This window comes from Rhineura floridana, chromosome 1 (genome assembly GCF_030035675.1).
Source record: "Rhineura floridana isolate rRhiFlo1 chromosome 1, rRhiFlo1.hap2, whole genome shotgun sequence".
Classification (NCBI taxonomy): domain Eukaryota; kingdom Metazoa; phylum Chordata; class Lepidosauria; order Squamata; family Rhineuridae; genus Rhineura; species Rhineura floridana.
In genome coordinates this window covers 307,716,196-307,735,790 of record NC_084480.1, presented here as the reverse complement: position 1 = coordinate 307,735,790, position 19,595 = coordinate 307,716,196, and the positions used below count along the sequence as shown (strand labels likewise).

The 19,595-nt window shown below is 44.5% G+C and overlaps 1 protein-coding gene across 1 annotated transcript in view; it reads left to right on the top strand.

Moving 5' to 3' along the window:
* KCNQ3 (potassium voltage-gated channel subfamily Q member 3) overlaps window positions 1-4,387 on the top strand; it is a 212,197-nt gene extending 207,810 nt beyond the window's left edge. The window contains exon 15 of the mRNA XM_061611865.1: window positions 3,605-4,387. Within this exon, the coding sequence (XP_061467849.1) occupies window positions 3,605-4,333 (729 nt within the window). The 3' untranslated portion in view covers window positions 4,334-4,387. The remainder of the gene's footprint in view (window positions 1-3,604) is intronic.
* The last annotated feature ends 15,208 nt before the right edge of the window (window positions 4,388-19,595 follow it).

Sequence of the window (19,595 nt, the reverse complement as noted above, 5' to 3'; positions counted from 1 at the left end):
ACTCTTTTCTTGTAGCATACACCTATGACATGTAACATGCCTATAAAATTATATATTACCCATATTATCATATGTTAGGGCAATAACATTGAGAGTTTGTATAATTTTGACTGGTGACCCGTTTTCCCTACAGTAGGTTGCAGAAAATGTAAGTGTGAAAGGCTTGGGAAGACAATCCAGACTTAGAGTTCAGGTTCAGTTCATATCTGGCTATAATGATGGGGCTGCTTTCCAGATGCACCGTTGATTGTACAGCCAGCATGGATTTTTCATATTCCGCCAAGTCAAATTGAAAATACCCCCATGACATTCTGCTGCTTCCCATAAGATCATTTCAAACCAAAATCTTAGAAAACTTATAGTCCTGAACTCAGAAACGTAAAACAAGAGAAAAAAATCCAGACCTCTGGTGGACTTTCTTCTGTCAGTGGTCTCATAATTTGTTGAAATTAATTAAAAATCAGCCATGTTCACAGAGTGCCTGTAGTCCTATTACTGAACTTGCCCCATACTCAGACCTTCATCTTCTGCAGTTTAAAATTTAAAAAAATGCATGGCTGATTTTTAATTAATTTAAGAAATTTAACATTGAAGTCTATGATAGTGCAGGCATGCTCAGAAAGAACCAACTGTCAGTGTTCTAAAACCCAGACTTCTTGGCTTGGCTAATCAGGGGCCCACACCCATGCCAGACATTTGTTCCACAAACAGTCATGGCTTCTCCCAGAGAATCCTGGGAAGTGTAGTTTGTGTAGGGTGCTGTTAGGAGACTACTATTCTCCCGAGAGAGCTTCAGAGGCCAGAGTGGTTGAACAGTCAGCCCCTTCTGGTGATTGTAGCTCTGTGAACTTTCAGCAACTCTCAACTCCCTTCACAAACTACACTTCCCAGGATTCTTTGGGGAAGCCATGACTGTTTAAAGTGGAATCAGTGTCTGGTGTGGATGTGGCTAGGAACAGCTTTGGTTTAAATTTTGGTGGGAGACTACACGTGTCTGCTGTAGAATAAAAAGGTGGGGGAAACCCCAAAAATAGTTATACTGTTTACAAAGTTTTCCTTTTGGAAAGGAAAGGGGCTGTCTCTCTGCCCAGTGCAGTGCCCACCCACCCAATCTCCCCACCTCCTCTTCTTCCCTGCCTCCTCCCTCTCTCTCCCCCTTTGCCCCTCCTCCCCCCTCTCTGCCACTCCCCCAGGTCAGTTTTACCTATCCTAAGCATGATTGCACAGGAGGGTATTCAACTGAACTCAATAAGCATGCAGATGATCAATCCTGCCCTCCCCTCTTCCTCCCTCCTATCCCCTCCCTCCTGTCCCTCACTACCCCATTCCTTCCCCCCTGCTTCCCCCTCTCCCCCTCTGCCTCCCCTCTCCACTCCAGCCCAGAGGCTCAGAGGCAGGTTACCAAATGTTTCCAAGCTACACAGGAAGTGGTTTGGACTGTAAAAGACCAACCCAAATTGTGTTTGCATTTTTACAAATTTGTACAGCAGTACAGTATCTCGGAGAGGAGGTCAGGTCTCCTGTTCCCCTGGGTCATTCGCTATAGCTGCCCAATTTCCCTGCTTTTTAAAGTTTGATAGAAATATTTATTGGCTATAGGTACATTCTTAAACTGCAAGGTTTTTTTGCCTATGAGTGAATCTAGTACTCAAACATATCAATACCCAATTTCATGGGTGGCTTTAAAATGGATATGAGTGATTGATATAAGTGGTTGTTGTTATTACAGTGTGGTGTAGTGGTTAGAGTGTCAGATTGGAACCAGGGAGACCAGGGTTCAAATCCCCACTCAGCCATGAAGCTGAATGGGTAACCTTGGGCCAAGCACTGTCTCTCAGCCTAATCTATCTCAAAAGTTTGTTGTGAGGATAAAAGACAGGGAGAACCATGTCTGAATATTATCTTGAGGTCCTTGGAGGAAAGGCTGGATATAAATGTAATAATAATAATAATAATAATAATAATAATCCCACTTTTCCTCCCAAGTATTTCAAGGTGGCATACAAACATGGTTCTTCCCCTGCTGATTTTATCCTCACAACAACCCTGTGTGGTTGCTAAGAGTGGGAGACAGTGACTAACCCAAGCTCACCCAATGAGCTTCATGGCTGAGCAGGGACTTGAACTCTGGTCTCCCAACTCCTAGTCCAGCCCTCGAACTGCTGCACCACACTGGTTCTACACACTGTTGAGTGGATCACCTGGATACTCACATATTACACCTGTGCTGAGGGAACTGTACCGGCTGCCAATTAGCTACAGGGCCATGTTCAAGGTCTTGTTACTAACAAATAAAGCCCTGAACAATTTGGGACTAGGTTATCTGAAGGACCACCAGCCCCTATAAGATTTCTTAAAACAGGGGTGGGGAACCTTTGGCCCTCCAGATGTTGCTAAGTACAACTCCCATCAACTCCAGCCTGCCTGGCCAGTGGCCAGAGATAATGGGAGTTGTAGTTCAGTAATATCTGGATGGCCAAATGTTCCCATCCCTGATTCAGATTCTGATAATTGGGGAACATTTTACTTGTAGCACAACATCCTACAGAATATCACAGGGTGGCGACCCCAAAATGAGCTTTTCCCACTATTACCTCTGCACTGTGGAATGCCCTTCCCTCTGCCATTCATGAATCATCATCCACCAGTTGCTTTAAATGCAGGAAGGTCATCGTGGAGGGAGTGAGGGCAACTCAGAAAATCTTGCACTCTCTCCGTGGATACAGATTCCAAATGTCTATAGAGTGCTATTGCAGAGCTGCCTCTAGGCATCGGGAAGCAGGGCAGTTGCCCTGGGCCCCGCACTTTGGGGGGGGCTGCGCTTGGTGATCTGCTCACCAGCCGGCTCCTCCCTCCCTGCCTGCTCGCCTTCGCCAGGCAGGGCGCAGCACTCGCTCGCTCTCTTTCTGCCCGGGATGGGGGCTTGCTTGCCTGCCCGCCTGCCCGCCATGCTGAAGCTGCCGCTGCCACCGCTGCTCCTGCTGTGGTCAGCAAGCGGTAGCTGCCCCGGGGACAGCGAGCTGGGCCAGCAGTTCCGGGACTGGTGCCTGAGCACCTACGGCGGCGACTTGGCCAAGACCGTGACCCAGAGCAAATGTGGGGGGCCCCCAACTTTGCTTTTGCCCTGGGCCCCGCACATGCTAAGGGAGGGCCTGTGCTATTGATAAGGTGTTCTCACTGCGAACCTGCTGTAAGAGAAGACTTGGAGGGTGAAAGCCCCTGCCCCCTTCACAAACCATAAAAAAACTTTGGGGAGGACTGATGCTCTGTGGTCGAGCACATGGCTTGTATATAGAAGGCCTCTGATTTAATCTAGCATCTCTAGCCAGTGCTGTGAAACTCTAGAGAGCTGCTGCCAGCCAGTGTAGATAGAGAGGGTCTGGCTCTCCAGATGTTGCTGGACTACAACTCCCATCATCCCTGACTATTGGCTGTGCTGGCTGGTGCTGAAGGAATCCCAACTACATCTGGAGGATCATTGGTTTCCCACCTCTGGTGTAGATAATACTGAACTAAAAAAGACCAATGGTTCCCCATGGTGTATTATTACTTTGGAAAGTCCGCTGTTTGTCATTTGTCAGTCAAATGGGTTGTTCTCTTTCAGGTCCATGACATGGGGAAGAAACTGGATTTTTTAGTCGATATGCACATGCAGCATATGGAGCAGCTACAAGTCCAAGTCCCTGAGGTCCGTCCGTCAAAAGAAACTGCATTCCCAGCAGAGGATAACAGATATTCTGAATTGAAATCCATCATTTACAAATATTCTGAGCCTTCTATTCATGAAATGCCTCCAAGCTTCCACCATGTTCCGGTGAACAAAGTTACTCCTTTTGGATTCTCAACACAGGATCATGGTATTGGTCCACTTTCGTTGCCATTGGGCGGGCAAAACTCCAGTAGGTGGCAGGCCATGCCATTCTCAACTTTGTACGCAGAAAGGCCAACAGTTTTGCCTATACTTACATTCGTTGACCCCCACGTTTCCTACCATTCTCCACCAGGAGACCTCCAGAGCCCCCACTCAGACAGAATCTCTTCCAGGCAGAAATATAGCTTTACGAGAGACAGCGACACTCCATTATCCCTCCTCTCTGTCAACCATGAGGAACTTGAACGCTCACCAAGTGGATTCAGCATCTCCCAAGACAAAGATGATTTCCTTTTTGGGTCAAATGGGGGGTCAAATTGGATGAAAGAGAAACGCTACTTAGCTGAGGGTGAAACGGACACAGATACCGACCCTTTTACTCCGAGTGGCTCTATGCCTCTGTCTTCAACAGGGGACGGGATCTCAGATTCAGTATGGACTCCTTCAAGCAAGCCAGCTTAAAATTCTCCAACGGGGGTGGGGGGTGGAGTCACCGACTGGCTTTGTCTCGTAATGTAAACATAATGTATATCTCACTATACGCACCCAAAGCTTCCTAGCTCAGAAACAAAATCACCGATGGCTGCACTGCATGCTGGTATTAGTGGTAGTCATTCCGCACCATTTCATACGGTCGACTTAATGCAGTTTCGTTCATGCTGCCAAAACTAAGTGGTTTAGTTTTGAGCATGGTTTTGCATGACTTTACACTATAAACGGTACAGATAATTTCTGCGATTTAAAAATGGATGTTCTTCAGTATACCAAGGGGTTGGGTCAACACCAGACACAAAAAGAAACTGTAGAAGTGGCACATGCTACATTTTTGTAAGCAAAGCAAAATCAAACACTAGGTTCCAGAGCAAAGCCTTTTGCAAAATATATACATATGTTTGTATGTCTGTGGAATATCCCACCCACTGCCACAATCTGATTTTCCATTTTGTTCTTGCCGACATCACCGTAATGCCGTCTATACATTCTACTCATCCAAATTTCCATTTATATTATCTTTTTCTTTATGTTCCTCATGCCCCTTCTGATAATTGACATTGCATGTGTATAAAGCCATTCTTAAATTCCCAAGAGGTTAAGTGCTTTTGTGTACACTGAAGTTCCACTGATTTTCAATGAAGCTTCTATGTGCCCTATCATTCTCTCTATTGTGGCAGTGCTGCTGTTGCCTTTTGAGCATCGATCCCATTGAACTCAGGGTGGGTCTGATTATTTCCATCGATTTAAACAGGGTTTTTAGGCAACCAAGTCACATTTCACACTTTATGGCGACAGACATGTTTGCTGCATTTATACACTTGTTGACTCTGTAGGGAACATGCCAAGTATGAAGAGGAAATTTGATCTACGTCATTAGGATGGGCACACCATGGACATGCACTGGGTTGCCACATTTTACTGTGGCTCCCTATCATGTGCCTGCTCTGTGTTTAGAGATATGCATCACCCTTCATTCTTGACATGTTCCTTGAAGGGAACACTACTCTAAGGACAGCAGTTGGGCCTTCCTCCATAAAGTGTGGATCAACTCTGAATCTCATTGAGCTGTATGGTAGTTGAGCACAAAACTGTGTGCTTAGGTTCTGTTGATTTCGATGGGATTTTAGAGCACCCACTGTCTTCATCATGTATAATCCGTGGCTAAGAATGTGCCCTGACATTTCCATTATTTTGGAAATTTTTTAGGATTTTTCTCCTAGAGGCTCTACTGTAAAATCCTTCTGAAAGATGGCTTCCATGAAACATGGCTTAGTAGCCAACTGCAGTAAGCCCTGTCTTCCCACTGTTCTCAGTATCACAAAAGCTGGCACCCCACCTGGACACAGCAAAGGTTGTATCCTGATCCTTCAGAGACCAGCAAACATTTGTGTCCTATTTCAGTGGCACTGAAATTTTACACCAGTGTGTTGCCCAGGTATCTCGAGGACCCCCTTTTTCTCTCTCCCAATGTGCATCAATGAATGACCCAACTGCCCAGTGCCTCAGATAACCCATCTGTAAAATGGGGCTAATTATACCTCATCATGGCCATGGGGGACTGTGGGAGGCTCGATTTTTGCATATCTCTAAAGCACTTTGAACTCAGTGGAAATTCAATGCACGTTTTCCTCTTTATTACCTGTGAACATTATGGGGCTCATTCACATGACCACTGGTAAAAAGAGAATGGCACTGGTGTTAATTTTCTTTCCTCTTTCATTGCTGCTCATGTATCCGATTGCAGAGGAGTAAGGTTCAGTTCAGACACCTACTGAGCCAGTGATGCAATTCATGTAGTACAATGTGGAGATATACCCCACAATGTAGCATGTGAAGTGGGCATTCTTTGCAGAGGCCCATTCATGTGTCGGACTCATTTTAAGGGGAGAAAACATGCAAATTGAAGTCATTACACATAACAGGTTTTCCCGTGGAGCACCTTTAGGAACATAGGAAACTTCCTAATACCAGGTCTTTTCTGACCAGCATTGCTTACTTTAACTGGCTATAGCACTTTAGGATCTCTGGTAGACATCTCTCGTATCACCTGCTACCTGATCCTTTTAACTGGAAATGTCCAGGATTGGACTTCGGACTTTATGCATGCAAAACATTTGCTCTGCTGCTATGGTACTTATATTGCTTCTTATTTTAAGTGGGTGACAGACAGGCATATGTCCACCCCTCTGCTACATAGATTGCATCTCCAGCCCAGTAAAAGTCTGAAGCAGGCCTAAATCACAGGGTAATCTGCGTATTGATGGTCAACAGGCAGCCTCCCTTGCAGCATTTATAGCAGGACAACTGGCTGTAGGTGTGATGTTTTTCCCACCGGTAGTCTTTGGAAAAAATTCTCCCATGGACCTCAGCAGCTGAAACTATTCTTTATAGCATTTTGTGAGGTTTGGTCATATCAAGAGTTCTGGGAGTTACTGATTATAATATGCTACTGTCATCATAAGTACTGTCCAGACTCAGCAGATTGGTGATGCCTTTCACAAGTGATGCAAAGATAGGTGGCATGTTTGCTGAATGTATGGTCAGTGTGTCATCATAACACAGGAAACAGCCATTTTCAAACCAAATGATAACGCCTAGAAATGTCATTAATTTCCTGACTTGTTCTTCCCTGCAGTGGATTTAACAGTGCATGTCACAACCTCCCTCCCTCCCACCCAACCACCAATCTTGGCTGTAGAGAAGCTCCTGGCTCTCTTCTTGAATGTGGGAGGGACAACATTTCCAGAGCTGGGAAAAGTTACTTTTTTGAACTACAACTCCCATCAGCCCTAGGCAACATGGCCACTGGATTAGGCTGATGGGAGCTGTAGTTCAAAAAAGTAACTTTTCCAAGCTCTGACACGCTACAAAAGAGTGGAAATGGTAAAGCGGTTAATGAATAGCCATGTGTAACTGATTGTCAAGAAAATGGGGTACCAAAATCAGACAACTGTTTCCATTGTGAAAGCAGCTAGCAAGCTTCAGAAACCGTGTATGTCTCCGTGGGTCAATTTCCATCTGGTCACATAATTGTGTGTGAAATATATGACATTTCTATACAAGCCTAAGATTGACTTCATAAGCGGTACTGAGAACATCACTTGCGAATGTTTGATGTGGTACAGGATGCAAAAGAGAATCATTTTCAAATCAAAAGGACATTCTCCCTAATGCAGACAAACAGAAAAGCTGATTTATGCACCACCAGGTCTATGGTCGTCCTCATGTGGTTGCAGTTATATTTGCCTTATGTATTCTGCTAAGCTTGGCCAGTTTATTACCCTATTTTTATCCAGGAGTCGTGGGTGGATTCAATCTGTTTTCTGTCCATGGTGACTTAAAGAACAACATAATAAATCACTGTAGCAGGTCCACTGTTCTGCCCATTGCAAAGAAGCCATGTTGAATTGCTTCAGGTGAATAGCTGTCTCCTCGTGGAAATGGCTTCAGCGATGAAGCAGCTAAGCAAGTGCAGTCAGGCTTTAAAAAACAAAAACAAGCTACGCTTTGCAAATAAGGCAGCCCATCAGCTAAACTGCACTGCCACTTTGGAAACCAGGTACAGCTGCAAGAGCAGCATTAACTCTGTATCATTTCACGGAGGATGGGGATTGTTTTAGAACAGGAAAGGTCAACCTGTGTTCTCTACGTAAAGGAGTGGAAATGTATTTCACTGTTCAAACAGACCTTCTCATGGGTGGCTCAATGTATAAAATTAATGTATTCAAATAAGGGGGTCCCTAAATGGAGGATGGGAGGAGAGAAGGCTGTGAAAAGGTTTGCACATCACAAAATATACCTCCTTCTCTTCAACACTTCTTTGTATCCACTTGCTAAAAGAGTGGAATGGTTTGCAAAGAGGTGAGAGTGTGAAGGGAGGAGATTGCCAGTTCTCCCTTGCCCTAATCCAGCTGTGTGTAGTTGGGGCAGGTTGATGATGCATATGCATAGCTATGTGCAACGAGAACTGGGCCTGGTGAAAGTCCTCCTGTATAGTAGCTGGCCGGCAGTGAAACTGCTAGTGATGGGTAGCAACAAAGAGGGTGTCTGTTTGACTGTCTGGCCAATGGGGATGCTCTCACAGTTTCTTGGCTGTTCAGAGTGAAGGTGTTGGAAGGGCTTCATTTGCCCCCTAGTGACATCACCATGTAGCCAAATCTGATTGACTGCATGAAACAGTGGCATCATCATGTTCACTGTGTAATCGCTGGTTGTCTGGAACCACACAGTAAAGAAGCCCTTTCAAGTAAAGGAAAATGGCACTGAAGCGGCAGAAGGGCAGGGAACTAATGGCTGTGAACAGCTGCAATAATATTTCAGCGTGTGGAAAGTACATTTTGTGTGTGGTGCCTTTCACCCCTCTCCCCTAGCAACCTTCACATTGAAAATCAAACTTAATTTTAATATTTTTAAAACTTATTTTTTTAAAAAAGGTTTTTTAAATCTTTTAACTGGGGCTGTAGAGAGACAGATAGAATTGCTTTAGAGCAGGGATGGAGAATGTGTGTCCCTCTAGATGTTGCTGGATCTTTGTCTCCCATCATTCCTGGCCATTGGCATGCTGGCTGAGGCTGATGCAAGTTGGAGTCTAAAGGGCATCTAAAGGGCCACAGCTTTCCCGTCTTTGGCTTAGAACCTGATGTGGCCACAGACTGTGAGTTGGTCATCCTGGCTTTAAAAAGAGGCTGCATGTGCAGAGAGACTGTAGATCAGGAAAGCACAGCCAAGGTATTTTGAATTATTTAAAATTTGAATTGACTTTTGCATTATTCCAAGATTAATAATAATCATAAAAACCTCACGCTGCATCCCTCTCTTACCTACAAACACCTATTAGTATTAAAATTAATAACTACAATGAAAATAGTCAATATAGGGGGAGGGGGCTGAATACAAATGCAAACACGATTCAGATATAATAAGCCTAAAAGAAAAGGAAAGATGGGACAGAACAGAAAGCAGAGGTAATAAGGAAAGGAAGTGGGTCAGACATCAGAGTGCATTGTTCAAATAAACTTTTGAACGCTTGTATTCATTTACAAAAAGCTTTGGGAGAGGCTTACTATGTTCCAGGCTTACTATGTTCCAGGTTCTGTAATTAAAGGAAAAGGCTGGGAACAAAATGTGCCCAAGATCTTAAGGCTCCATCTGATGTTCCTTTTTGCGGCACAGGAGCTCTTCTGCCAACAGTGCTCCTTCCCATGTTGCAACGGTAATGTCAGTTTCTACTTCCAGAAGAAGCAACACTGGCATGGGAAGGTGTCTACCATGGACTCTACCAACAGGATTGCTAAAGATGGCATCAGCCTCTGGGCCTACCAGCACTGACACCACCCTCAAAACCTCTAATGCAGGTAGCTGGGACTGCAAGCTGCTATTTTAATTTCCCAGTTACCTGGAGTGACATTACATCAGCCACTCGGGAGTATCATGGGAAATTAAAATGGTGACTCCTAGCCAACATTTGAGTGCCCTTGCCAGTGGCAGGTTAGTCCAAAAGAATCTATAGGGCTTTAAAGAATAGAGCAGGTTTGGGGAACTTTTGGCCCTCTGGATGTTGCTGAACTGCAACTCTCATCATCCCTGGCCATTGGCCATGCTTGCTTGAGAATGATGGGAGTTGTAGTTCAGCAACATCCGGAGGGCCAGAGGTTTCCCACACATAGAACAGAGGAAGCTGCCTTATTCTGAGTCAGATTGTTGGTCCATCTAGCTCAGTACTGTCTACACTGACTGGCAGGTGCTTTTCCAGGGAGGTGCTAGGGATTGAACCTGGGACCTATTGCATGCAAAGCAGATGCTCTACCACTGAGCTATGAGCCCAGTGATGTGGGAGAGGGTCTGCTAGACACCACTTTGCTCAGAGCTGCTCAGGCCTGGAGCCGGTCCTGATGGTTCCTTCTGGCATTACATCATGAGACAGAGCTGTCCTGAACCAGCTCCCAAACTGCAAAGGAAATGTCAGAAGAGCCCTTTGGAGAGTTCCTACCAGTCAGGGTGGATAACAGAGAACTAGATAGGCCAAGAGTGCTACTAAGCAGAGCCTTGTCTGTCTGTCTCAGCATAACTGAAGACAACCCAAGTCTCAATAAGGGAAAACAAGGTATGCAGACCAACTATGTTTATGTTACATGTGTGCTTACCCATACACACATTAATTTCTTTTATTTATTACATTTATACCCCACCTTTCCTCCAAGAACCATAAAGGTGTCATACATGGTTCTCCTTTCCCCACTGTATCCTCACAACAACCCTGTGAGGTAGATTAGGCCGAGAGTCAGCGACTGAGCCAAGGCCAGCCAGTGAGCTTCATGGCTGAGTGGGAATTTGAACCCAAGTCTCCTAGGTCCTAACCACTACACCACACTGGAGCACATAGGAGGAAGGACCAAAACTCTTCACTGCCTAGAGTGGCCATGTCAGTGTTCTATTTATTCATTTATTACATTTATATCACACCATTCTTCCAAGGAGCTCAAGTGGCATACAGACAAGGTTCTCCCCCTGCCAATTTTATCCTTGCAACAACCCTGTGTAGTTGGTTAGGCTGGGAGACAGTGACTGGCCCAAGGTCACCCAGTGAGCTTCAGGGCTGAGCAGGGACTTGAACCCTGGTCTCCCAGGTCCCAGTCTGACACTCTAACCACCACACCATACTGGATCTATTTGAAGGTGCCCTCTAATTGATGGGCTGCCCAGTCCTAGTCTGGTTTAAAGATAAAGTACATAAGAAGGAGAGTAACAGGGCCTTGAAGGTGCCCATCAATAGCACCTCCGGACAACAGAGCAGACTCACAGGCCACCTGGTCACCATCTTGTCCTGCAGTCTTGTGAAATGTATATCTATTTAAATTTGCATCTATACATATTAATTAGCATCTGCATATTTTAATGCAAATCTGTGTCCTCTTGTTTTGGAGATGTGTTTACTTTTTTCATATCTTTTGGGGAGTGATGCATAAGTAACCACCTGGTCCTTGCCTTCTCTCACACCACCCTAAAGCTTTCAGCTATTTTCTCCCTGACCAGCTCACTTTCAGTACTGAAACCAGGAAGTGAGGGAACCTTTAAAAGCTATGGAGCACAACAAAGTATGGCGGGGACAGGATGCAGGGTTCACTCCCATCTCTGGTGTGGTCCATTTTGGGTTAAGAGGAGGGACCCCACCCCATCCATGTTTTATATGTGAATGTAATAAATGCATGTTTAACATACCCGCAGTTGCTCCACATGGACATAAAAGAGGAAACCTGAGGCCTCCTTTGGCCCTCTAGATATTGTGGGACTGAACGCCCATCATCCCTGAGCCTTGACCTTGTTGGCTAAAGCTTATGGGAGAGGTAGTCGAACGACCCCCATCCCTAATCTACAGACAACAACCATTCATCACCATATGAAACAGTTACTGGACTATAATAGTAGATGGAGTAGTGTATGATTGAATACTCCTCTACGCAGGGGGAGAAATAGAAAATAATGTCATGGATACATATGCACACCTATATGCAGGGATATTATATTATATATAATGGGTTGGATCCAGCAAAGTTAGCTGAACTTAAATCAATGGGTTGTATTTAGCTAAGTCATATTCAGCCGATCCCTTGAAAGTAATGAACATAAGTTAATCATATCTATTAACTTCAAGGTATCTGCTCTGAGTAGGACTAGCACTGAATGCCACCCAATGGGATTTAAGTCAAGTTGTGTCTAGGAATATTGGAGAATTATGTAGGAATGGAAATGGGGGCAGAAATTGCCGATGTTTGCTTATTCATCCCATGGGCAGGATGGAAAAAAAATCCTGTGAATACGATGAGTGTTTCCAACTGTTCTTTTCAAACTGCAAACAATATGTAATAGATGACTTTCTCCCATTTGCATTGCATTTCCTTTGCACTGAAATGAATGGTGCGGAATAACATAATGACAGTGTAATTAATTGTGTAAAATTTTGTCACAGTGGACAGTGAGATGAAGACCGTGGTTTCTGTCAGAAGCCAAACTGCAGTGGAATGGAAACAGTGATGCATGTGACGATCATGGGTCAGAACAGAAATCGATGTCCTCTTACATCCTTAATCTTGTCCCATTGATTTCCATGTGACCTAAGCTCAAATAACATAATTGGGATCCAACCCATTATAATTATTTATATTATAATTGTGTGTGTGTACATGTATGTGTATTCTTAGATACACATATTTGGTTTGGGCAAATTTCAAAGGCAACTTGGCAACAGTATTTTAACATCCCTCCAAATGTCTGTAGATTTTTTTTTTAACCTGAGAACGAACCTCCAAATTAGCCTCAGATTCCCTTTTAGGCAAAATTCAGGGATGTCTCTGGCACTGATCTCAAAGGAACATTTTAAAATGTGTGTTACAGCAGGACCAAAGCATTTGTGTTGTAGGTAAAATTACCCATAGGATGGGGATCTAAAGCTGCCAGCCTATACAGGCTTATAAGGGATGGGAGTAATTCTCATCAAAGGTAATAGGACTTACTTCTGAGTAAACATGTTTAGGATTGGGCTGTGCACTTAAGTGTACTTCTCGGGCTATACAATGCATTATAAGTGACATGTTCTTGCAAGTAAGGGTGTAATTCTATGCACACAGTAAACTTCATAGAGCTCACTGGGACTTACCTCCAAGGAAATCTGCCATTTTCAAAGCCCTGCTGGAGGTAGGGGGGGCAATTTGTTTCCTTTTAGCCTCAGGGGTTCTTCGGTTGTATCCGATATAACACTAAGGTAAAGTCACTTGATGGTATATCTGTTTCCCTGGCAAAATGACTTATGCCAGCGGACCGTTGTTGCACAAGAGAATGCAGAAGCATGGTCCTGGTAACTTTGTTGCACAACAGATTGTACCATCTGTTGCAATATGAGTTTCCACTCATGCAACTGTTGCATTCAGTTCCTCTGTTGTGCAACATTAAAATTCACCCATCCACTAGTGCAAGAGCCGTTGCACTAGTGGACAGAGAATGTTGTCTACAGCTCCCCTTTTAATCTCCCCATTGAACACAATGGGAGAAAACTACCCACACTGGCTTCCGGCTGGCTTAGCTAATGAGTCCAATCCTCCCAGAGGAATGGAGGGGCTTTGGATCCAGCAGATCCAAGACTGCCTCTGCTCCAGAATATCCTATTTCAGGGCCTGCCTAACGCCATCTGCCACTGCTAGTGGTGGATCTATGCCTGCAGAGTTTTCTCCAAAATATCTGAGGCCTCTGGGATGGATCTATCCCCTGGCTGATGGTGAGGCACCTCAGTCTCATCCTAGCGAGGTTAGGATTGCTTTGTCCAGGGCAGCGTTCTTCAACCTTGGGTCCCAGTGTTGTTGGAGTACAACTCTCATTATCCATGACTGTTGGCTAAACTGGCTGGGGATGAAGTCCAAAACATCTAGAGGGGACCATGTTGAGGAAGGCTGGTCTAGGGATAGGTAACTAGAGACCTAAGAACTAGTCAATCAAACCTCCAGCATGGCTTCCAATCCAAGGACTCTCCATCCCATGGTATGGGTCTGGAGGCCCATGATGGCACCACCTTGCTGAAGGTTAGCAGGTCTGGGTCTGTTCAGTTCTTGGAGACCATCTTGGAACTAAATGTACACCACTTTGGGTTCCATGACAGAAGAAAGGTGGGGCATAAATTGGGGGTGGGAATAAAAAGGATCCATGTTCCTTTCTGTTCTCTGCTTCCTTCTCTTGTATGAGCCTAGACATGGGCAAAGGGCTCTGGAAAAGGACACTTTTTGATGTCGCTGTTATTTTATCTTATTTTTAAAACACCTACAGCCAGGAGACACTGTACAACAAGAGTGACTAACCTTTTTTGGCCCAAGGCATTCACCTTTGTCCAACCCCCCAGGGGGCACATGTCAGCAGTGGATGTGGCCACCCACACTCTTGCACTCTCACAGGCAGACGCACACATACACACGGAGCCCATCTCTTCCTTAGCTGATCCAGAAACATACTTGGTTTGGGCACATTTCAAAGGCAACTTGGCAAAATGGTTTTCATATCCCTCCAAATGTCTATAGAGTGAATCCCAAAGTTAGCCTTGTATTTCTATGAAGTAAAAAAAAATCAGGAGAATCTCTTGCCTGATCCATGGAGATCAACTCAGGAGGGGCAGATTTTCGCCCCCCTTCTCTTGCCAACTGATCGATTTGATGAGGACTTTAGTATTCCTGTCAGGGATCCCACCTCTGCTGTGCATAATTATGTTTTCTTTTTTGCTGCTGTTGCCAAATTCGGCAGAGTCTTGGGGAGCAAAAAACAACAAATTGTTTCAAGGGAGCCATATCACCCTCTCAAACTGGGGGGTTTGGCTACCCCTGCTGAACAATACATAAAAATAAAACAGTCCCTTCTTCAAGCTGACAATCAAAATTTGTTTTCATGCACTGGTGTGCATGTGTGTGCACGGGCACATCTAGACTGCCACGGGGAAGCCACAGATCCAATATTGCTGTCTTATCAGACATTGCTAAATTCAAAATACAAATGCCTATTAAAAATCAATTGCTGATTGGGTGCACCAAAGAGACGCTCATAAGAAGCAGCATTTTCTAACACACACACACACCTTGCACCAAAATGCATTCCAATTATTTTTTTTGGCGGGGGGCGGAGTCTTCAAATTATACGATTAATTGTGTTTTGTTTTCTAGCTTAGAGCCTACTGTTCTCCCAACTTGTATTTGTGCCTTTCTCATTCAAGTAATTTCCCCATGTTACAACAACAGATGACCTTCAGATTTGGGCTGACAAGGGAACACAACTTTTATACAAGTGGCCTTTAGTGCTCTTTCTAATATTATTTAATGTAATTTTTAAATGGTATGTGTTATTTATATTCCAGCACTGTCCAACATTTGAACAACTTTAATGTGTTGATTTATATATATATATATAATTGCCAATAATACTTACCTTTTTTATTTATGTTCTGTCTAAAAAAAATGCAACCTGCACCACTTAATAAACAAATAGAAATTTAAATTACTTGTCGTGTGGAAAGATTTAATTTCATTTTAAAACACATTCTGACTAGAGAAGAGTGAGCAGCTTCACTCAGAAAATGAACTATGCTCTTTAAAGCATTCCATTCAGATACTCAAACATCCTTGAAAGGTTTTTTTAAGTGTTTTGAAAGATGCAAAGCCTTGAAAAGTTTTTTCCCCCTCCTGCTCCACAAGCAGGAGTGTCTCTACAAGGTACTTCTACAAGGGAGTAGAAAAAGAGGAAGGCCAAACAAGAGATGGATTGATTCCATAAAGGAAACCACAGACCTGAACATACAAGCTCTGAACAGGGTGGTTCACAACAGATGCTCTTGGAGGTCACTGATTCATAGGGTCGCCATAAGTTGTAATTGACTTGAAGGCACACAACAACAACAACAAGCCCCACAAGCAGTAGTGTAGGGGAAAATTCAGAAGCACAGAGTCCCTTCATTATAGTCAGGCTCCATTCCCCCCCCCTCTCTTTTTGTCTCCCTTGCTCTCCATGCCACCTCCGAGGCCACACTCCACCACAACAGACGTCCCTAGGAGCCAGTCAGCATGAAAGGGAAGGCTGTGTGTTAGCTACTGAGAAGAATCCCTGCCTTGAATCTCATGCAGGCCAAGTTTGGCCTGTGGGTCAGAGATTAACTGCCCCCAGCCTAACACCAAGGGGGAGACCTTTTTTTCACCCAAGAGCCACATTCCTTCTTGTCCAACCCTCCAGGGGCCACATACCAGAGGTGGGTGTGGTCAATAAAAAAGAGAGTGTGAGCACCTCACATACAAACCACACACATAAAGTGCATGCATGCATGCATACAGCACGCACGACACCATGGGAGGATGCTCACATAGGTCAGAGTGAGCATTGTCCACCTTATAACCTTTCTGAACCCCACCCCACCCCACCCCACCCCAAGCTATAGCCCAGCCTCTCTCCTGCTCCCTGTATACCTTCAGGGTTGTTTTGGATTACCAGAGATGAGATGCAGACAAGAGGTTTGCTTACAAAGAGTTAAAATTTATTGAGTAACTTACAGCATTCAGCCAAGTATTCCCAATAAAAGTGGATCAGTCCCACCACTCTGCAGTAGCGGACGTCAGAGACTGAACACCCATACCAGGCACAGATCAGGTTTATATAGCATAAATCTTGGCATATCTCATTGGCATACACATGCAGTTACATATATGATTGATGAGAGTATACACTTTGAAGTAACATATGTTGCATATAATTGGCAGTTCTGACCTTTTCACAGAACACCTTCAAAGCAGACTAATTGCTAAAAAACTATAATATCTTTCTTGGAGCACCTTGACATCTTCTTTTGGCAAACTATATGGCTACCATCTTTATCTTCATCTTTACTAACAAGCAAAGTTCTCTTTGACCGTTACTTGACTCGTGTCATTGACCGTCCTTCGACCCATCCATTGAATCTATGCCTATCAGGACTCTCTGAAGTCTAACAAGGTGCTTTCCAACACCATACTAGGCAAGCCAACTATAAACTGCCTACTGATAAACATATACTTAAACATATGCCTAATTAAACTCCTTTGATATTTCTCTAACTAACAAGGTACATTCCCAGCATCATACTGGGCAAGCCATCATATCCTCATTAAAACACCTAGATTAGACTGCAGGTGGCTATGAGGTGATCTGACATACTCAAAGATGCTGGGGCCTGAAAGGGGAATACAAGCCTCCAGGCTTTGCTAACAAATACATGTTGAATATATATTGATTAACTTAAGGCTATAACAGCTTGCTTAAAATCATTAGCTGGCACAGGGTATACACTCCCTCTCATTTACAGACCCACTGGAGTCATTTCTGTCCCTTGGCCTTGCCATCATTTTGCTGCCTGGCTGCCTCACCAGGTCCAGGGGTCAACAGACACTACTGCACCACACATGCGTGCACATATGCGGATGCACACACACACACACACGCACTCATACATCCACATACAGTGAGTGAGAGAGAGAAACACAGACATACATACACAAACTCACAATAACTCCCCCTAGGTATTTGGGGGAGAGTGTTTTAGACTTTCTCAAGATTAATTGCTAGAGGGTCTTCCTGGAGATTTTAGCTGGGAAGGGGGGATTAACTCTTCCCTCTCTAGGTGCCTGCACCTTTGTTGCTTTGAATTATTTCAAGAAAAGCAACATAACACACACACACACACACATACTTGATTTGATAGCATGTTAGATCGGACCTAAGACCCATTTGGTCTAGCATTCTGTTTCCAACAGCCACATAACTCTCTGAAGTTCATAGGTAAGGCATGATGCAGTTAAGGTTGTTTTTCTGATGTTTGTTCACAAAAGATATACTGCCTCTACAGATGGAGGCTCTGTGGCTTCTTTCTCCGTTCTTCCCTTAGTAATTAGTGACAATATTCCCGACCCGAGTAACTAGGGAAGCTAAACTATAGCCCTGAGAAAGTGCCTTGCATAATTCACTTGAGCTGTGCTTGCACAGAAAATGTATTATTGGCCAAATAAAGCTCCTTGTATGCTGGCTGGCACAGAACAATGCAACGATTTAGCTGAGCATCACTTTGCAGCCGAGCACAGCTGAAATTGCACAGCCCTGAAATGAAATGGCCGTTACGATGTATACCCTGCTGAAAGTCAAATTATCTCCCCATCCAAACATCAAACGGTTTGGATGGGGGCCCATCCTCCCTTAGAGAGGCTTGTGATAGATCATGATTATCCCCAACCTTTTCATTCCAGCACAATTGATGAAATATTAAGCAGGGGTCACTGGTGGCAAAACTTTGGGGGGGGGTGTACACCCAGACAAGACAAGCCATTTTTAGTCACAATTCATCAAACCTGCCTTAATTAGAGAATCTACTCCCCCCACCCCCTGTTCATCAATTGCAGGCTACACAAAAAATAGAGAGAAGAAGAAGCTGAAGAAGCCATCTGAGCAACTCTTTTCTTCCAGGACCTTCACTGAGCCCCAGTCTAGAATAAGGGTAGCCAACCAGATGTTGCTGGACTACAATTTCTACCACCACTGACCATTAGCCGTACTGGCTGGGGCTGATGAGAGCTGTAGTCCAATGCCACCAGGGCCAGCAAAGTCCGCCCTAGACTAAGGCCTTACAGGACAATCCTAATCCCTAATCCTAATCCTAACAACTGGAAGGCGCCAGGTTGGCAAATTCTGCTTCATAATACGAAAAGTTTTGTAAATAACAGCAGCTCTGATGATACCGCTTCTCCTCAGCTACTCTCCGGGTAGTGCAATGAGCTCTGCTCTTATGCCCATTGTACAGTTGAGGAAGTGGTTTGCCGTTTGCTTCCCTGTTTACCGGGCCAGGAATGGGCCCTGCCAGATTTAATTAGGCCTGTGGGCCGGAGGTTCCCCACTGCTGAGTTACTTTTTTCAAGGGACAGGAGCAACAAGGCCAAAAAAGAGAGAAGTGGTCTCCTCATTTGGACAAAATTGGGTGCGCAATGAGAAAACAACAGATGAGTCTTCAGTATTCTAATCCAAGTCCTAATCGAGCTTGCACAACCGAATACTCATCCAGCCAAAAGCAGTCCTCTAGCCATGCATGATGGCCAACAGAGGCGAATCCACCATGAAAAGCATCTCTCTTCCCAGTGCCAGCCCTCTGTACATAGATCTCCCATATCAAGTGTAGTTTAGCCATTAAAAATAGAGAGAATAGTGGGTCCTGTAACAAAATGTTACAGTAAGGAGGAATGCTCCTGCTCAAGGCTCCAGCCTGTCAGCCGTGTCCTTTACCAGGATATTCCATTCCATTTCCCAATTCAAAGTTTTCTGTTTCTTTCTCCTCTCCAAAAAAAAAGAAAAAAAGCCAGCATTCCATGCCCACTGAGCATGCTCAGTCATCTCTGGGCTGTTTGGATATCTCCCCCCGCCCCCGCTGTTTTGCTAATGATTTTTTTTGTACTTTAGCAAAGCTTGGGGTTTCCCCAGCAGGTTTACAGGTGGGTGGTACCATTTTGGGTACCTAAGAACTGCCACTCACCCCTGCACTTCACTAATAGGGAGAATGCCATCTTGTATATCAGTTTTTCCACTGCAATATTCCTCTTTCAGTTCAGTTTCGAGCTGCGAAAGGCCTTTTCTTTCCGCAAAAGCAACTGGAGGGACCCCCCTCCCCAAATTACAGTTGCACTGTGATCTGAATAGAGGG